Raw genomic sequence first — 18,754 nt, forward strand, 5'->3', positions numbered from 1 at the left:
TGGCATTCCCAGCCAGCTCTCCCCTTCACTCCCAGATTAGCCTAGAGAACTTGACACTAGCTGGATATTTTTTTTTTAGAGAAATAGAATACTTTAGCCTGGAGACTTGGGATTTCTAATGGAAACAGAGTGCCCATAAGATACAGTTAGTGTTAGTCTCTTGACAGGTGACCTCCAAACTAATGTTTAATATTCCAGAGGATGTTTCCTTCTCTCCCCCCTCCACTGTTTGTGCATCTCTTTACTGCCACACACACATGCAAACACACAAACACACAAACTCCCATTTCTTCCAATAGGGCTTGGCCACTTGGCACTTCCCTGAAAAGATGCCAGACTCTGGTGCCTGGAGGAGGTAATACTAGTTGGCAGATGTGCTGGTATTTTAGGGAGAACACTACGTGGAGCATTATTTGCCTTACCTTAATAATATACCAGGAGAAAAAAGAGGCCCCTGATTTAGACCTCTTTGTGCTGGCTTCAAGAAACCTTGTAGACATTTGCTTAGTTTCTTGTAGAGGGAATTGAGATGTACGTATATACATGCATTCATAGATATACATATGTGTACATACACATGTAAGTGTATATACATATACGCATATACATAAATACGTGTCACCTGTGACACGTGATATGTGGTCATAGTCAAGCAAGTTGTGGGTAGCTTGACTGAAGATGTACCCTGCCAGCTGTGTTACCAGTCGTCTACCCCTTTCTGATCCTTCCTGACTTAGATGCTGAGAATTGGAAAAATTCAGAGCATATCCAGTAAAATCTTCAGCTCAGATGCAAGAGTCACATCTCTGGAAGGTGCTTGCTTAAACATTTCTTCTGGTGTGGGCTTTGGAGGGTGGGGGTGGTGCAGAGGCCTTCTGCCTCAGGAGCCGTCATTCAGAAACCGTTTGTTGAGCGCCAGTATATGCAGGGCTTTGTCGCGGTGTAAACGTGAGAAGCTGGTTGCCCTGCTCTCAAGGAGCTTTCTAAGTACAAAGAACTTGAGTGAGTAGCTTGAGTAACTTGAAGTAGGAGGAGATGAATGTTATGAAGAGGTTCAGCAGAGTTCAGAGCCCACTTCCCTGTAGGTAATGAAGGAGGACTTTCTGGACCTGCTGATCTGGACAGATGGGATTGAGATGGTGGCTTCAAGAATCAGTGTTGGTGAAAGAAACAGTTTTTAAGTCAAAAAGTTCTTTATTATGTTAAGGTAAAATTTTTAATTTGTCGTAGGCGTAGTGGTGTTAAGAGCTTGGGCTCAGAGTTAGACCTCGGTTTGAGTTCTGGTTCTGCCTTTTGCCATTAGTTCTCAGACCTTGGGTACATTCTTTAACATTTCTGAGCCTCAGTTTTTTCATCTATACAGTGGGGCCAGTACTACTGACTTTAGAGGGTTATTGTGAGGATTAAATGGAACAGTGCTTCCGAGTGCACCAAACAGTGTCTGGCATGTAGCGAGAATAAATGTTAGCTGGTTTTATTATTATGTAACTTCTACCCACTGGGTATAGTTCTGCTCTGTGGCATCCAAAATCTGTTCCTGCTTCTATATGGAAACTTTTCAAGTATTTAAAGAGAATTGTGCCATCTCTTTGTCTTCTCTTTCCAGGCTAAAGTTTTCCTTTTAGGTGATGGCTTCCAAATGTTTGTGTGTTATATGTATAATGAGGGGTTCTCAACCAGGGGCAGTTTTGCTCCCCAGGGGACATTTGGCAGTGTTTGGAGACATTTTTGGTTGTCACAACTGGGAGACTGCCCTTGGCATCTAATGAGTAGAGCCCAGGGATGCCGCTAAACATCCCCACAATGCCCTGGACAGCTCCCCACACAAAGAATTATTCTGTCCAGAATATCAATAGCACCCATGTTGAAAGACTCTGGCCTACTGGACTTAATTATTAAGGCTTTTCTTTTCCTCTATTCCTAATGGTTGAGAATAATAGCATGTGGCACCAAGAAAACTGCATAGGGATTCAGAAGGGGATGAGACACAAGTCAAACTCTGTGCCTTAAAGCAGAGCAGTTAATCTGTTAAGTAAAATTGCCTTGTTCCACATGCAGAGGGATTGTAAATGAGAAGTATTTGAATCCCAAGGAAAGATGATCCTGGAATGGTTTTTATTAGTTATATAGCCACATGTGTACTTTTTGCTTCACTCTTGAGGGACACGAACAATTATGTTATCTCAGACGACTCCTATTAGCAGGAAATAAATATTTTTGTTGTTGTTTTACTGAAGATAAAAAAGCCAAGACATAGTTAAGTAAGATAGCTGGTGACATTGCACATCCACTGAGTGACAGAGCTGGAAAGAGATTGCAGCCAGCTCCAGCCTGGAGGGCCTGTTCTCCCGTCTGGTTAGATGGACTTGGGTGTTCCTCGTCATATTATAAAGCAGCTGTCCAAAGTGCGTCTGTCTGTGGGTTCCATGAGGGCTGTGTCTTGCAGGGTTCACTTGAGTTAATACTTTCTGGCTAAGGTGAGGTCCAAATGGAAAGAATTCCACGAGAGTGATAATTGTTTAAAGTGAGAATACAGAAATGATGGACTTGGGCAAGAGCACTGGCTTAGCAGTTAGGACACGGGACTGCTGCTACCCAAGTTCCTGAGCAGGTCACGTGACTACTGTCTTCCCCTGGGAACCCTAGAGAGGGGTTGTTTGGTCCCATGGGAATGCTGCACGTGGCTTAAGCAGAGACTCTGAAAAAGGAGGAGTAAGTGGATTTTCAATCAAAAGAATCTTTTAAACTGTGCTAAGGAAACATGCTACATAGAGGTCCTTTGAAAGGTAAAACACCTTTTGGTAAACTCTTGCATTATTTTGGGGGTAAATCTGGCTGTTCATAAATTGGATTTTCTAAAAAGAAGATTATAAGGGAACACTCTATTTTTCTCCCTACTCTCAATACTTCAGACACCAGATGTGTGGTTTTTTTCCCCCATACCAAGCAGTTCTCTGATTCTCAGGGTATACCAACTGAGTGTCCTACAAATTTAACTCAATTCTGATGCTCTCTATGTAGCGATAGCATCAGATCCCACAGGTTAAGGGTTCAGTCCCACAAGACTGTCCCCAACTTCAGATACCAATCATGAGTGCCAATCGCAAGTCCGGGCCACTCGTACTCCTGACCAACCAGCTATAAATGGAGGGTTCTCACAAATCCCCCTTGGGTCTGATAATTTGCTAAAATGGCTCACGAAGCTCAGAGAAACAATTACTTACATTTACCAGTTTATTATAAAGGGTACTGTAAAGGATACAGATGAACAGCCAGATGAAGAGGTACATAGGGCCGGGTCTGGAAGGCACCTGAAGCCGGAGCATCTGTCCTTGTGGAACCGGGGTGTGCATCCCTCCCAGAATGTGGATTCCTTCACCAACCTGGAAGTTCTCTCCTTGCTCAAGAGTTTTAATAGGAAGTAATTTCCTAGGCACCCTTCCCCTTCTGGAGGTCTAATCATTTGCTCCTTCTGGTGAGCAGCCCCAGCCTGAGGCTATTTCAGGCCCCCACCCTAAGTTACCTCGTTAGCATAAACCCAGGTATGCTTACAATGGGCGCCTTATGGAATAACTTGAAAGAGACTTCTATCACTCTGGAATGTCTAAGGGTTTTAGGAGCTCAGTGCCAGGAACTGATGACAAAGACCAAATATATTGTTATACCACAAGGATCTACCTATATTTTATTTCACCGTGGCCTAGGACTCAGAGTTGTTGATAGGTAACTGCAGTTGGGGAAGGCCTGACAACTATACTAATGATAAGTGTGGATTGAGTATTGTCTTGTTGATTAGGAACCTGCCCTCTTGTGCCTCTATTGACTATTAAAGTTTGCTCTCATGTGATGATTATTGGCTGCCCTAAATAAGACACACATATTTTAAAGACAAATCCCAAGAATCCTAACGGTCTGTTTTCAGATTTCCTGTTGCTTAGAAGCTGTAAAATGCTATTCCAGATTGAACTGTCCATCATCTTTTTTTTTAAACTAAACGTTTTATTTTGAGATCATTGTAGATTCACATGCAATTGAAATAAATAACATAGAGAGATCTGTCTACACTTTATCCAGTTTCCCCCAGTGGTAACATCTGGAAAAACTGTAGTACAATATCACAACCAGGATATTGAGATGGATAAGAGTGAAGATGACTGAGCATTTCCATCACCACGAGCATTCCTCAAGTTGTCCTTTTATAGCCACACCCTCTTCCCTCCTTTCCACACTCACTCCTTAACCCTTGGCAATCACTAATCTGTTCTCCATTCCTATAATTTTGTCATTTGAAGAATGTTGTATAAATGGAATTATACAGTAAATAACCTTTTATAGTTGACTTTTCACTCAGCATGATTCTCTGGAGATCTATCCAAATTGTTGTTTTTATCAAGTTCCTTTTTGTTGCTGAATTGTATTCCATGGTATGAAAATACTGCAGTTTTTTTTTAACCATTCACCTGTTGAAGGACATCTGGATTGTTTTCAGTATTTTGGCTATTATGAATAAGGCTGCTATGAAAATTCATGTACAAGTTATTATATGGACATAGGTCTGTCTTTCTCTGGGACAAATGCCCAGGAGTGAAATTGCTGGGTTGTATGTTTAAGAAACTGCTAAACTGTATTCCAGTGTGACCTTTCTATTTTATATTCCCACCAGCAGTGTAGGGGTGATTTGGTTTCTCTGCATCCTTGCCAACATTTATTATTGTCTATTTTTAATTTTAGCCATTCTGATAAGCATATAGTGCTATCTTATAGTTTAATCTGCACATTCCTAGTGGCTAAGGATGTTGAACTTCTTTCCATGTCCTTATTTGCTCATCTGTATAGCCTTTTCAGTGAAATGTCTTTTCAAGTCTTTTGCCCATTTTCTAGTAGGATTGTTTGTTTTTTCTAAGTTTTGAAAATTTTTTACATATTCTAGTCTTTTGCCAAATGTGTGGTTTGCTAATATTTTATCCTGCTCTATAGCTTTTCATTCTCTTAACATGGTCTTTTGCAGAGGAAAATATTCTAATTTAATGAAATAAAATTTGTCACATTTTTCTTTTATTGCTTGTGCTTTTGGTGTTGAGTCTAAGAACTGTTTGCCTAGCCCTAGATCCTGAAGATTTTCCGTGTTTTTTTCTAAAGGTTTTACAGTTTTACGTTTAATTTTTGTATGAGGTTTAAGACTTAGGTGCAGTTCATTTGTTTTGCCTGTGGATCTCCAGCTGCTCTGGCACCATTTGTTGAAATGGCTTTTTTCTGTTTAATCACTTCTTTACCTTTGTAAAAAAGCAGTTGGGCATGTTTGTAGGGGTCCCTTTCCGGGTTCTCTATTCTGTTCCACTGATCTATGTATGTCTATCCCTTTGCCAATACCACAGTCTTGATTACTATATCTATATAATAAAATTTTAAAATTGGGTAGGCTGATCTCTCTAACTTTATTCTTATTTTTCATTATTGTTTTAGCTATTCTAGTTCCTTTGCCTTTCTATATGAATTTTAGAATAATCTTGTCTATATCTATAAAGAATCTTGCTGGGATTTTGACAGGATCTGTGTTAAACCTATATGTCAATTTAGGAGGGATTGTCGTCTTCACTATATTGAGTCTTCTAATTCATAATCATAGTATATCTCTCTATTTTTTTAGATTTTTATTTTCTTTTATCAGTGTCATGTAGTTTTCAGCATATATCTTGTACATGTTTTAATTTACACTGAAAATTTAACTTTTTGAGCAATTGAAAATGGTATAGTATTTAAAAATTTTTTTTTTAAAGGGAAATACTTTTTTTTTTTTTTTAGATTTTATTTTTTCCTTTTTCTCTCCAAAACCCCCCGGTACATAGTTGTGTATTCTTCGTTGTGGGTCCTTCTAGTTGTGGCATGTGGGACGCTGCCTCAGCGTGGTTTGATGAGCAGTGCCATATCCGTGCCCAGGATTCAAACCAACAAAACACTGGGCCGCCTGCAGTGGAGCTCGCGAACTTAACCACTCGGCCACGGGGCCAGCCCCAGTATTTTTAATTTTTAGTTTTGATCTCTATGTGTTCATTGCTAGTATTTAGAAATACAATTTATTTTTTCTGGATGTTTATTTTGTGTCCTGCAAACTTGGTGAATTTACTTGTTAGTTCTAGATGTTATTTTGTAGATTCTTTGGGATTTTCTATGTAGAGAATTATGTCATCTGCAAATGGGAACAGTTTTATGTCTTCTTTCCTAAACTTTATGCCTTTTATTTCCTTCTTTTTATTGCATTGGCTAGAACTTCCAGCACTATGTTAGATAAAAGTAATGAGAGCAGATCTCCTTGCCATGTTCTGGTCTTAAGAGGAAAGCATCCACTGTTTCGCCACTAAGTATAATATTAGCTGTATATTTTTTTAGATGCTTTTTATCAAGTTGAGGAAGTTTCCTTCTGTGCCTGTTTTTCCAAGAAGTTTTTTTTTTTTTTTAAATGAATGAGTGTTGTATTTTGTCAAATGCTTTTTCTGCACCAATTGATGTGATCATGTGATTTTTCTTTCTTAGCCTGTTAATATGGTGTATTGCATTGATTGATTTTCACATATTGAACCAGCCTTTCATTCCTTCAATAAACCCTACTTGGTCATGGTGTGTAATTCTTTTTATATATTGCTGAATTTTATTTGCTAATATTTTGTTAAGGATTTTTGAGTATATATTCATAAGTGGTAGTGATCTGTAGTTTTCTTTTTTGTATTGTCTTGGTCTGATTTTGGTATCAGAGTAATACTAGCTTAAAATGAATTGGAAACTGTTTCCTCTTTTGTTTTCTGGAAGACATTGTGTAGAATTGATTTTAATTCTTTACACATTTGATAGAATTCTCCATTGAGACCACTTGGGCCTAGAGATTTCTTTTTTGGGAGTTTTTAAAATTATACATTCAATTTCCTGAATAGTTAGAGGACTATACAAATTATCTATTTCTTATGGTGAGCTGTGGTAATTTGTGTTTTTTGAAGTGGTCCATTTCATCTAAATTGTTAAGTTTATATAGGTAGAGTTGTTCATAGTATTCTCGTATTACCTTTTTGATGTCTGCAGGATCTGTAGTGGTATCCCTTGTTTCATTCCTGATAGTGATGATTTGTGTCTTCTCTCTTTTTTTTTGTCAGTCTTGCTAGAGGTTTATCATTTTTATTCATCTTTTTAAAGAACTAGGTCTTTGTTTCATTGATTTTTCTCTGTTATTTTTCTGTTTTCAATTTTATTTATTTCTTCTCTTATTATTTCCTTTCTTCACCTGTTTGTATTTATTTTGCTCTTTTTTCTAAATTATTGAGGTGGGGCTTAGATTATTGGAAACTTTCTCTTTGTTAATGTATGCATTTAGTGCAATAAAACTTCCCTCTCAACATTGCTTTAACTGTGTCCTGCAAATTTGATATGTCGTATTTTAATTTTCATTCAGTTCAGTGTGTTTTTTTTCCTTGCCTTTGAGACTTCTTTGATCCATGGGTTATTTATAAGTGTGTTGTTTAGTTTCCAAGTGTCGGTATATTTTCCTTTCTGTTACTGATTTCAGTTTGATTCCATTATGGTTGGAGAACATGCTCTGTATGACTTCAGTTCTTTTAAATTTGTTGAGATTTTTTTTTTATGGTCCAAGATATTGTCTATCTCGGTGTATGTTCCATGGGCCCTTGGGAAGAATGTGTATTCTGCTGTTGTGGGTGGAGTGTTGTGTAAATGTCGATTAGATCCTGCTCGTTGATGGTATTGTTGAGTTTTTGTTTCTTCTTGTTGATTTTTATCTAGTTCTAGTGATAACTGAGAGAGGGGTATTGAAGTCTCCAACTGTAGTTGTGGATTTGTCTTTCTCTTTTAAGTTCAAATAGTTTTAGCTTCACATATTTTGCAACTTTGGTGAATTTAGGATTGCTGTGTCTTCTTGGTGGACAACTCTTTCATTATTGTATAATGTTGTCCTGCTCTGTCTTTAGTAATTTTATGAGATGGAGGAAATGTCTAGTGAATTAGGAATAGAGAGTATTTGCGAATACGCTCTAGCCCTATGTATTTGTGAAGCCCGCCCAATGTATTTGTAAAGAAAAGAACTAGAACTCTGAAGAGTTTGGATATAAATAGTAAACTTGAAAGGTGGTAAAAATAGCCTAAATTAGAGAATTAAGTTGCCCTTTGTTGATTTTATCTCTTTTACAGGTTTTTATATAAGCAAAACAAAATATCTAGGTAGATTTGAAGGTATGGGACAAGAAAAGTAATCTTCAGTGTTTGTTATAAATAAAGCATCAGTAAAAATTATACAAATATCCTGGCGTATTTCTATTTCTGTGGGATAGAGTTCTAGATGTGGACTTGATGGGTCAAAGATTATGCTTTTTTTTTCTTTTTTCAAATGGCAATGTAGAGTAAAGTCAAAGTACATTAAATCCTCTCGCTTAATTAGTAAGATAGCCTTTCCTTTAATTGATATTTCTTTGTTGTTTTGACACCTGTCATTTTTTTGGAGCTATATTTAATGGCATGTCTAGTATCATGGTGATTTGGAGAGATAATTGGGTTTATTTGTTTTTTTCGTATTTTAAAAGGTATTACTTCTTTGAACTTGATTTTTCATTTTTTAAAATAGGCTTTTATCAAAGTATACTACACATTAAGAAAGGTGCACAAACCATAAATGTGTAGCTTGATGAATTATTACTAAGTGAATATATTCTTATAGCCGTTACCCATGTCAAGAAATAAAACATGACCAGCACCCCTCAAAACCACTCTCCTTGCTTGCTCCCAATCACACTGTTTCCTACCATCCCCAGTATAAATGGTAAGTTGACTTTTTACACCACAGATTAGGTTTCTAAAATATTAGCTGTAATTTATATAAGTGGAATCATAGAGTATGTATTTTTTGTGTGTGTTTGACTTCTTTAATTCTGTATCATGTTTGTGAGATTTATCTCTGTTGTAGCAGCAGTAGTTTGTTGATTTTTGTTGTGGTAGCATGGTATTACATTTTATTAATATACCACAATTTATGTATTGTATCTATGTTTTTTTAAAAAAATTTATTGTTAATTTTAATGATTATATTTTTTGTTTCCTAAGTTTATGCATTGCTCTATTTTGTTTTATTTTTTTGAGGAAGGTTAGCCCTGAGCTAACATCTGCCAGTCCCCCTCTTTTTGCTGAGGAAGACTGGCCCTGAGCTAACATCCATGCCCATCTTCCTCTACTTTATGTGTGGGACGCCTGCCACAGCATGGCTGCCAAGTGGTGCCATGTCTGCACCTGGGATCCAAACTGGTGAACCCCGGGCTGCCAAAGCAGAATGTTCGAACTTAACCACTGCACCACCAGGCTGGCCCCCTGTCTGTGTTTATGTATTGCAGATATCTTTTTCCACTCTGTGACTTGTCTTTTAACACTCTAAATGGTGTCTTTTGATGAACAATAGTTACTAATTTTAAAGATTGGCACCTGAGCTAACAACTGTTGCCAATCTTTTTTTTTCTTTGCTTTTTCTCCCCAAATCCACCCAGTACATAGTTGTATATTTTAGTTGTGGGTCCTTCTAGTTGTGGCTTGTGGGACGCCACCTCAACATGGCCTGATGAGCGGTGCCGTGTCCGTGTCCAGGATCCAAAGCAGCAAAACCCTGGGCCGCTGAAGCAGAGCTCGTGAACTTAACCACTCGGCCACGGGGCCAACCCCCCTCCTTGAACTTTTTAAGGCTTCTGTTTTTATATATAAACTCTTTTATAATGAATAAATTCACTTTTCATATTTTTGAAAGCAGAATTTTAATGAGAAATAGATGTTGAATTTTATCAGATGCCTTTTCAGTAGCAACTTGTTTTTCCTGTTTTTATATTCAATTTGTATTTAATTATGTTGTTGTTTTCCTTGTACTTTATCTGCAGCCCATTCCTGGGATGCACCTTCTTTTTTTTTTTTTAACTTTTCATTGAGATTTTGATAGTTTACAACCTTGTGAAATTTCAGTTGTACGTTACTGTTTGTCAGTCGTGTTGTAGGTACACCACTTCACCCTTTATGCCCACCCCACACCCCCTCCCTTTCCCCTGGTAGCCACTAATCTGTTCTCTTTGTCTACGTGTTTAACTTCCACATATGAGTGGAGTCATACAAAGATTGTCTTTCTCTGTCAGGCTTATTTCACTTAATTTATCCTCAAGGTCCATCCATGTTGTTGTGAATGGGACGATTTTATCCTTTTTTATGGCTGAGTAGTATTCCATTGTGTGTGTGTGTGTGTGTGTGTGTGTGTGTGTGTGTGTGTGTATCATATCATCTTTATCCAGTCATCAGTTGATGGGCACTTAGGTTGCTTCCACATCTTGGCTATTGTAAATAATGCTGCAATGAACATAGGGGTGCGTGGGACTTTTGGAATTCCTGATTTCAAGCTCTTTGGATAGACACCCAGTAGTGGGATGGCTGGATCGTATGGTAGTTCTATTTTTAATTTTTTGAGGAATCTCCATACTGTTTTCCATAGTGGCTGCACCAGTTTGCCTTCCTGCCAGCAGTGTATGAGGGTTCTTTTTTCTCCACAACCTCTCCAACATTTGTTACTATTAGTTTTAGTTATTTTTGCCATTCTAATGGGTGTAAGGTGATAGCTTAGTGTAGCTTTGATTTGCATTTCCCTGATGATCAGCTATGATGAGCATCTTTTCATGTGCCTGTTGGCCATCTGTATATCTTCTTTGGAGAAATGTCTGTTCATGTCTCCAGCCCATTTTTTTTAAAGATTTTTATTTTTTTCCTTTTTCTCCCCAAAGCCCCCCGCCGTTACATAGTTGTATATTCGTTGTGGGTCCACCTAGTTGTGGCATGTGGGATGCTGCCTCAGTGTGGTCTGATGAGCAGTGCCATGTCTGCGCCCAGGATTTGAACAAACGAAACACTGGGCCGCCTGCAGCGGAGCGTGCGAACTTAACCACTCGGCCACGGGGCCAGCCCCTCCAGCCCATTTTTTGATTGGGTTGTTTGATTTTTTGTTGTTGAGTTGTGAGAGTTCTTTATATATTATGGATATTAAGCCTTTGTCAGTATATGACTTGCAAATATTTTTTCCCAGTTAGTGGGTTGTTTTTTTTTTTCAATCCTGTTTTCATTTGCCTTGAAGAAGCTCTTTAGTCTGATGAAGTCCCATTTGTTTATTCTTTCTATTGTTTCCCTTCTCTGAGAAGACATGGTGTCTTTTATTTGTGGTGCTCTTAAGTGTTCTGCTATTGAAACCATCTTTATACATTTTTTTTTTGTTTGGAATGTGTAATATAAGAATTATTTTTCTTTGAATGCTGGGAAAATTTTAAAAAATAATTTCATCACTGCTCTTTTCTGCTTGTTATTTAATTAATTTTCTCATTTGCTTTGTATTGGGTTTGTCTTTTTGTGTCTTTTTCTGGTTTATCTGTTTTGAGTTGTCATCTGTTTACATAGTTATCCGTCTTAATTTCAAATGTATCAATAAATAATAGAGAATATTTGCCACAAAAGCTATTAATCTTTTTTATTAACTGTAGTTTTTACTTCTGGCTTTATTAATTCACATTTTCTTTCCTTTTACAAATGAATGAAGCTATTGATTTGTGTTGTATCTTCTCAATGAATTAGCTTAATTTTTTTCTACTATATTTTCCATTTTGTTTATCTCTTCTTTTGAGATTATTATTGTCATTTACTTTTTGGCTTGTAATTTTGTTCCACTTCTAAAATCTCAGTTCATTTTGCTCTTGCTTTTCTTAATAACTAAGGTATTTAGAGTGGTAAAATTTTTTTTAGTAGACTCCTGTGTATTTTGATTAAATTGGTATTTCTGTTTAAGACATTTTATTATGGTCTGCAATATTTTTTTAATCTGTTCACACTTTAGGAAAGATGTTATATATTTCTTTAAGTTAAAATATAACATTATTTATTACACTGTGCGTAACTACATATTAAACATAAAATATGTATATATTTTATACATACATTATTTCCAAATGAATGACATCTTTTAACTTAATCTGAGGGGCCAGCCCAGTGGTGCAGCGATTAAGTTAACACATTCTGCTTTGGCAGCCTGGCGTTTGCTGGTTTGGATCCCGGGCATGAACCTATGCACCGCTTGTCAAGCCATGCTGTGGCAGGCATCCCACATATAAAGTAGAGGAATATGGGCACGGATGTTAGCTCAGGGCCAGTCTTCCTCAGCAAAAAGAGGATTGGTGGCAGTTGTTAGCTCAGGGCTAATCTTCCTTAAAAAAAAATTTGTTATGAGAATTGAGTATGTGTTTTTAATATCTATTGTTTTGGATTTAACAAGGAAAATAATGACTCCTAATTTCATGTGTTAATAGTTTGCTCTCTTTTAGTTACTTCTCTAAAGAAATTGAAATCACGTTGTATATGTTACTTATTTTTTCCATACCATAGTGTGAACATTTCCTCGTGTAATTAAATAATTATTTAAAAAATACTTTTAATGGCCGCAAATTATTGTAAAGATCTTTCATAAGCTATTTAATGAGAGCAGTTTTGTTGGCTATTTAGATTGTGTTACAGTACCTTTATTTATATTTTTAATTTAAATTTTATGTATTTTTAAAAACACATACACATGGCATGAAATTCAAAGGGAACCAAAGGGTTGTCTCTTTTCCCAATGTTCCTTCCCTGTGGAGCAATCAGTGTTACTAGATTGTTGTGCTTCTTTTCAGGACTGGTTTTTGTATAAATGAGCAAATACATTTGCACTTTTTTATTTTTCACACAAATGGCTGTCTGCATCTTACTTTTTTTCACTCAGTATACCATGGAGATGATTCATATCAGTATATGAAAAAACCTTATTAATTTTAAGGCTGCAGAGTGTTCACGTATATAGATGCCCCATAATTTATTTAAGCAGACTAGTATTTGTAGATATTTAAGTCAAAACTGTATTTGAGATTTGCTTCTTATTTTTAAAGTGTAGATCTTTTGAGTCTATTCTTTCTTCTGCTCCCCTTCTTTGAGACAGTTTTGCCTATCTTAGTGAGGAATGGATCAGGCTGACAACTGCCACTGTCTTATAGGAGTTACCGACTCCTTTAAAGAAATGACCAGCTCACTTCTTTGGGGGTTAGGGGAGGACATTAGGCATAGGAGGTGGTATTAAGGAATCCTGAGATTAGAGGTCCTAACAGTGCAAATTTGTTTAAAATGTGAAATGTGATAACATAAAAAATGCATGACATAAAAGTAGTTCTTAAAGGATTATAAAGTGAACACCTGTGTGACCCCGTCCAGGTCAAGAAATAGAACATTGCCCATTTGCTACTCCCTTCTGTGCCCCTGATGGTAGTCACTTTTCCTGACAGTTATGGTATTCATGTTGATTCTCTTTACAGCTTTTTAACCTAATTATGTATTCCTAAGCAATGTAGTAAAATTGTGCTTATTTTTGGAACATTTCCTGTAACGTGAACTTTTGTAGCCCCAGGAGCAGTCTTGAAGAGGAAGAGTCATAAACGGTGTATGGCAAGTGAAGGGGCAAGGAGTCCTACTCATGTTGTCTCAATGAAGTCTGAGACTTCAGTCTTAATATTATTAGATGAACTTGAGATCTTTTTTGTACCAGGTGATGGAGCTATATCTTCACTGTTGCCAGGATTCTGGAATGAGCTGTGTTTGGTTCTGCTGTGACCAGGGCATGATGCTGCCTGGAGGTCTCTTTATGTGTCTATTCTGTTCCTACTCGTGTTCCTGTGCTGGGCAGTTTTAACTGTGTTCATGTTTAAGAATTCCTGTGGATTGCAAAAAAAGAAAAAAATTATTTCTAAACTCATACATTTGTTTTTTTTCTTTGATAATCTGTAAAAGCTATGGAATTTAATCCTGGGCTTTATTCGTAAATGCTTGTTCCCCTCTCCCATTTAGGCACCTCGAAAGCTTGAGCAAATCAAGTTTTCCCCTTTTTTGTGCAGAGTAATTTGCATTTTCTGTAAACATATGGAGAAAGTGGCATTGTGTGATAGATCATGCTTGATTTTTCAAAACAGAATTTTTTTTATAAAAAGGCTGTAGAAGTAATTTCTAGTTCACTTTTATAGTTACTTTTTAATTTTTGTGATGCTACTTATACCACAACCTAATACACATACAAATTTATGTAAAACTGAGACCAAAATTTTATGAACTGCACCCTTATTATGTACACTTACTCTGAAATCATTTATTCTCTTCTGATTTCATTAAACATAGATTGATTGGGAACCCATTAAATTGTCTGCAGGATCCCTCGGTAGGTCACTGCCCACAGTTGGATAGGTCTTTGATTTTCTAGAGGAAGAGGTTGGCTCCCAGGGATTAACCTGAGTTAGGCAAACTAGTGTTGTGGTGAGGTTAAGAGCATGGACTTTGGAGCAGGACAGAGTTGGGCTTGACACCTGGCTCTGCCACTTGCTAGTTGTTTGACCAGGGCAAGCTAGTCAGCATTCTTGGGCCTCAGCTTTCTATAAAATGGGAATGGCACTTCTTGTCTCGGGGTTATGAGGATTAAATGAGAGAATGTATGGCTGTAAGGTAAGCATTAATACACAGCAGCTGTTATTAACTATTATTACTTGTTTCAGGACTTAATAGTGTTTCTGACTTCTAGCCTAGTGCTCTTGGTACAGATTGCAGAATCTACTATGACAGGAGTTATGGGACAGCGTTAAGTAACAGAACAGGTGGATAGGAATTGCTTAGTTGATCTGCTCACCCTTTGAGATGAGTTCATGTGACCACGGGGTCTGTGTTCCCCAACTCTGCTAGTTTATTACAGGAGTGGAAACTGCCTAAAGCATCAGACAGTCACAGTGCCTTCACTGCAGAAGAGTTGGTCTTCCTGTCCTTCTTCATGGGCAGGAGGTTGAAGCTAAAGCGTGCGTTTAAATAAAGGTAGCAGTAATACTGTACATTCAGGTATCTTTGTAATGAAATTAAAAAAACTGAATTGGTCGGGTAACTCTAGATCAGTAAGATGATAGAAGGAGGAAGAAGGGGCACTTTGTTGAATGGCAGAGACAGTGACCTCTTACTACGTCTGAGACTGAAGGGGAGCCCTTGATTTAATCTGCCCTCAGGTATTCTAGAGCGAGTAAGAATTTGACTTTAAAACTCTTCCCTAGGGGCCGACCCCGTGGCCGAGTGGTTAAGTTTGGGTGCTCTGCTTTGGCGGCCCAGGGTTTTGCTGCTTCGGATCCTGGGCGCCACTCATCAGGCCATGCTGAGGCGGCGTCACACATGCCACAAATGGAAGGACCCACAACGAAAATATACAACTATGAACTGGGGGGATTTGGAGAGAAAAAAGCAAAAAAAAAAACAAACAAAAAGATTGGCAACAGTTGTTAGCTCAGGTGCCAATCTCTAAAAAATAAAATAAAATAAAACTCTTCCCTACTTTCTACTGTTCTTCCCATGTTTGGCATGCACTCCTGAGGTCAGAAGAACAGATCTTTATGAGTGTTATGCTGCTGAAATTAATATCCCATTAGATTGCTGGTAGAGTCACAGTTTTTTGTGGAATGTGAAAGCTGAGTTGTTTCTAATCGCTCTACTAAACATATATATGGTAGGTAGTGCTTTTCAAGTCTCAGCTTCCTCAACCAGTGAGATCCCATCCAGATCCTGAGGAAAATCCAGGTGTGATGGAGGAAGTACCTACGTGCTTTCTGGAAATGGTGACCTAAGATGAGGCCACTCTGCTTTCTCTTTTTCCCACAGATTTTGAAGCCAGCTTCATAAGGCTCTTGGACAAAATAACTAATGGTTCTCGAATCGAAATAAATCAAACAGGTAAGCTCCTTTTTTCTTCCCATTGCTGAAAGCACCTACATGTGCTACTTAAATATTCCTCTGTTTCTCACTCCTTTTGATGTTATAAATATTGTGCTCAGATGAAAAGACCCAGTTTCCTGTCTGTGATGCAATTGTCTGGAGATGTATATGAAATCTGCCAATTTAAGGGGCACACACTTGATTTAAGGAAGTTAGAAGAATGAAACTTTCAAATCAACAAGCAACCACTTCCTCTTTTTTAACAATATATTTTATACCTAACATTTACCTACAACTTTTCAAAGTCCATTTATATACTTATATTGTCACATTAAAATCTTACAACAAACTCTGAGGTAATTGTATGTGCTGAATTTTATTGTTTTATTTTGCCTTTCAAAAGAAGTTTGTACAAGTATATGCAAAAAATGTGAAAAATCCCTTCACCTGTTTCCTCTTCCACTCTCCCCGGGGGCAGCCACAGTCACAGCCTGGGGTGTGTGCCTTTGTTTCATTTATATGCATTTGCTTACATGGGCACCTTGTATCTCAAACCATCAAAAGGGTCATGCTCTTCATATTATCCTGCAGCTAACTATTTTTTACTAGCACACATGTCTCAGAGAACTTTCCCTGCCTGGCACATGCAAGTCCCTCTCAGTATTTCAATGACATTTAGGTGGTTTCTAGCTCTTTGTTTGCTATTAGAAACTCTTGTATCTATATTGTGTAGGATACCATGGCCAGCATCCTTTGGCCAACTCCATGAACTATGTACCTTTGCATGTGTATTCATCAAAGGAAACTCTCACCTTTCTCATAGGTTGGCTCTCTTAAGAAAGAAGACAAGCTTGGCTTTCTAAGTGACCATCCACCACATCAGACTCATTGACCTGTAGCTGCATTCAGCCATACCTTGTAGAGAACAGGTTTCAGGCATGAGACTTCAGATGCCCTTTGCAAGCTATGAGTCCCTTAGTCTTCCTTGGCTTGTTCACTTTGAAGTTCTTGGAGATTTTTTCAGCAATTTTTATTGGCGAATCAGAGGGCAGGTAATTCTAACATCTGCAGCTTAGGTTGGGAAATGAGATATTTACATGATCCCGCTTCCACTTCATCCCATCCTGCCTGCCCCTCTCAAGTAAAAGCCTTCATTCTGATAATCTGGTCAATTTCTCATTTGGTTAATTTGAAGGCATAAACAGATTTGCAGAGTTTAGTGGTTATGTAGTCTTCTTTTGGCTTTTTGACCTAAAGGATTGGTTTTATGACTCTAATAATATTTAGAATAAGTAATGTAGAATCTTTCCCTTAGAGAAGTTTGGGAAGAATATGATTCTGATTGTGATTGTTGGGATTTTGGTTTTTAATATAGTAAAACTTAAGTTTATTTTATGAAACTCTCAAGAACGACTTTCCTTTTGAGTGACTGAACACATCTCCTTCCTCTGAAATTTGCTTATTGGTAAATTGTGCCAGAAGACATTGCAAAACATTTGAGCAACAAAAATACCTAGTTCACCCATTTATAACCCTCAGATCATCTAGAGTATTTTACTTTTCTTCCCCCTCCAATATGTAAATCCAGTAAGAAACTTTTTGGATGATACGAATATGTGAAAGAGTGAATAAAGATAATAAAGAGTTTCCACTAAAGCTATTCAATAATTTTATTTATTACTATTAAATTAAAATAGCTACTGTTAATGGCATTAAGTGCCATAAAGTACTTGTTTGGTGACTGTGATATATGAGAAATCTCATTTCAAGGGCCTAGAAGACGCTGGTTGCTGGTATGATGATTTCAGAACATCATTTGTAACGCCTCCCTGCCCCTCATCAGCAGAGTCTAAAAGTGTGCTCCTCGGAGGCTAGGGTGTCCGTTAGAATCTCTCCTCTGTGCCCTGCCACGACTTTGGCAATTTGGGTGGCTTGGGGAGGGGTTTGATTTATTACTGTTTATTAAATTACACTCGCAGTTTATTATTGTTACAAGGGCTTGACAGTAATGAGTCAGCTTTTGGATTGAACTGTGGGCTCTTAGGAATGGCATTTTGAACTCTCTTGGATGCCCTTGTCAGACTTCCCCTTTGCGACTCACTGCCTTCGTTGCCTGTGTGATACTTTTTTTTTTCTGCTGAATGTGGCTTTCTTTCCTCCCGTGTAAGGAACGACGTTATATTATCAGCCTGGCCTCCTGTATGGTGGATCTGTGGAACATGACTGTAGTGTCCTTCGCAGCATTGGCTATTACCTGGAGAGTCTTCTTTGCCTGGCTCCATTTATGAAGCACCCGTTAAGAATAGTTCTGCGAGGAGTGACCAATGACCAGACTGACCCTTCGGTGAGTAGTGGGGCCAAACCAAACCATGGTGTGATTTTTGTTTTGTCTCTTGGCACAAGTGAACTTTTGAGAAACAAGTGCCTGATAAAGCACAGGTTTATTGTTGAGCCTATTTGTTTTGTTGTTTTCCTTGAGATTTAGAGATTAATCACTCTAGGAGGCAGATGAACCAAGACTTGTAATCGTCAAATTCAGTGACAATTGTTAACATTCATCAAGGTGCCTTTCATTGTGTCTAAGAACCTTCAGAACAGATGCTTGCAGTCTCGTCATCGTTGACATGAAATATGGCTCTGATGGCTGAAGTGTATGGGAGTGGAACTTTCATGAGGTCATGTGATAGCTGAGGCTGGAAGGCAGCAGATCAAAAGTTTAGACAGAAAATAATCTCTCCTTGGCATTGCTGCAGCGTGATCTTGACTTGCTCAGGCTTCAACCGTAAACTTTAGCACTTTCTTCTTCCAAGAAGAATTTGCAGGTTTAGAAAAAAGGCATAAGGGCAACGAAGGTATATGTGAGCTTTGATAGCGTATGGGCACCAGCAAGCTTCTTATTAAACACGCTAATTTTCCTCCACGTATGGAGAGGATACTTTAATAT

At 37.8% G+C, this 18,754-nt stretch overlaps 1 protein-coding gene across 3 annotated transcripts in view; it reads left to right on the forward strand.

Annotated features, from left to right (window-relative positions):
* The window catches only part of RCL1 (RNA terminal phosphate cyclase like 1), a 69,683-nt gene that overhangs the window by 1,705 nt on the left and 49,224 nt on the right, over positions 1 to 18,754 (forward strand). For all 3 annotated transcript variants that reach the window (XR_002803225.2, XR_002803226.2, XM_023627308.2), the window contains exons 2-3: positions 15,757 to 15,828; positions 17,979 to 18,154. Coding sequence is in view for 1 of the 3 variants with exons in the window: in XM_023627308.2 (XP_023483076.1) it covers positions 15,757 to 15,828; positions 17,979 to 18,154 (248 nt within the window). In the remaining 2 variants the exon portion in view is untranslated. The remainder of the gene's footprint in view (positions 1 to 15,756; positions 15,829 to 17,978; positions 18,155 to 18,754) is intronic.

Source organism: Equus caballus, chromosome 23, assembly GCF_041296265.1.
Source record: "Equus caballus isolate H_3958 breed thoroughbred chromosome 23, TB-T2T, whole genome shotgun sequence".
Lineage (NCBI taxonomy): Eukaryota > Metazoa > Chordata > Mammalia > Perissodactyla > Equidae > Equus > Equus caballus.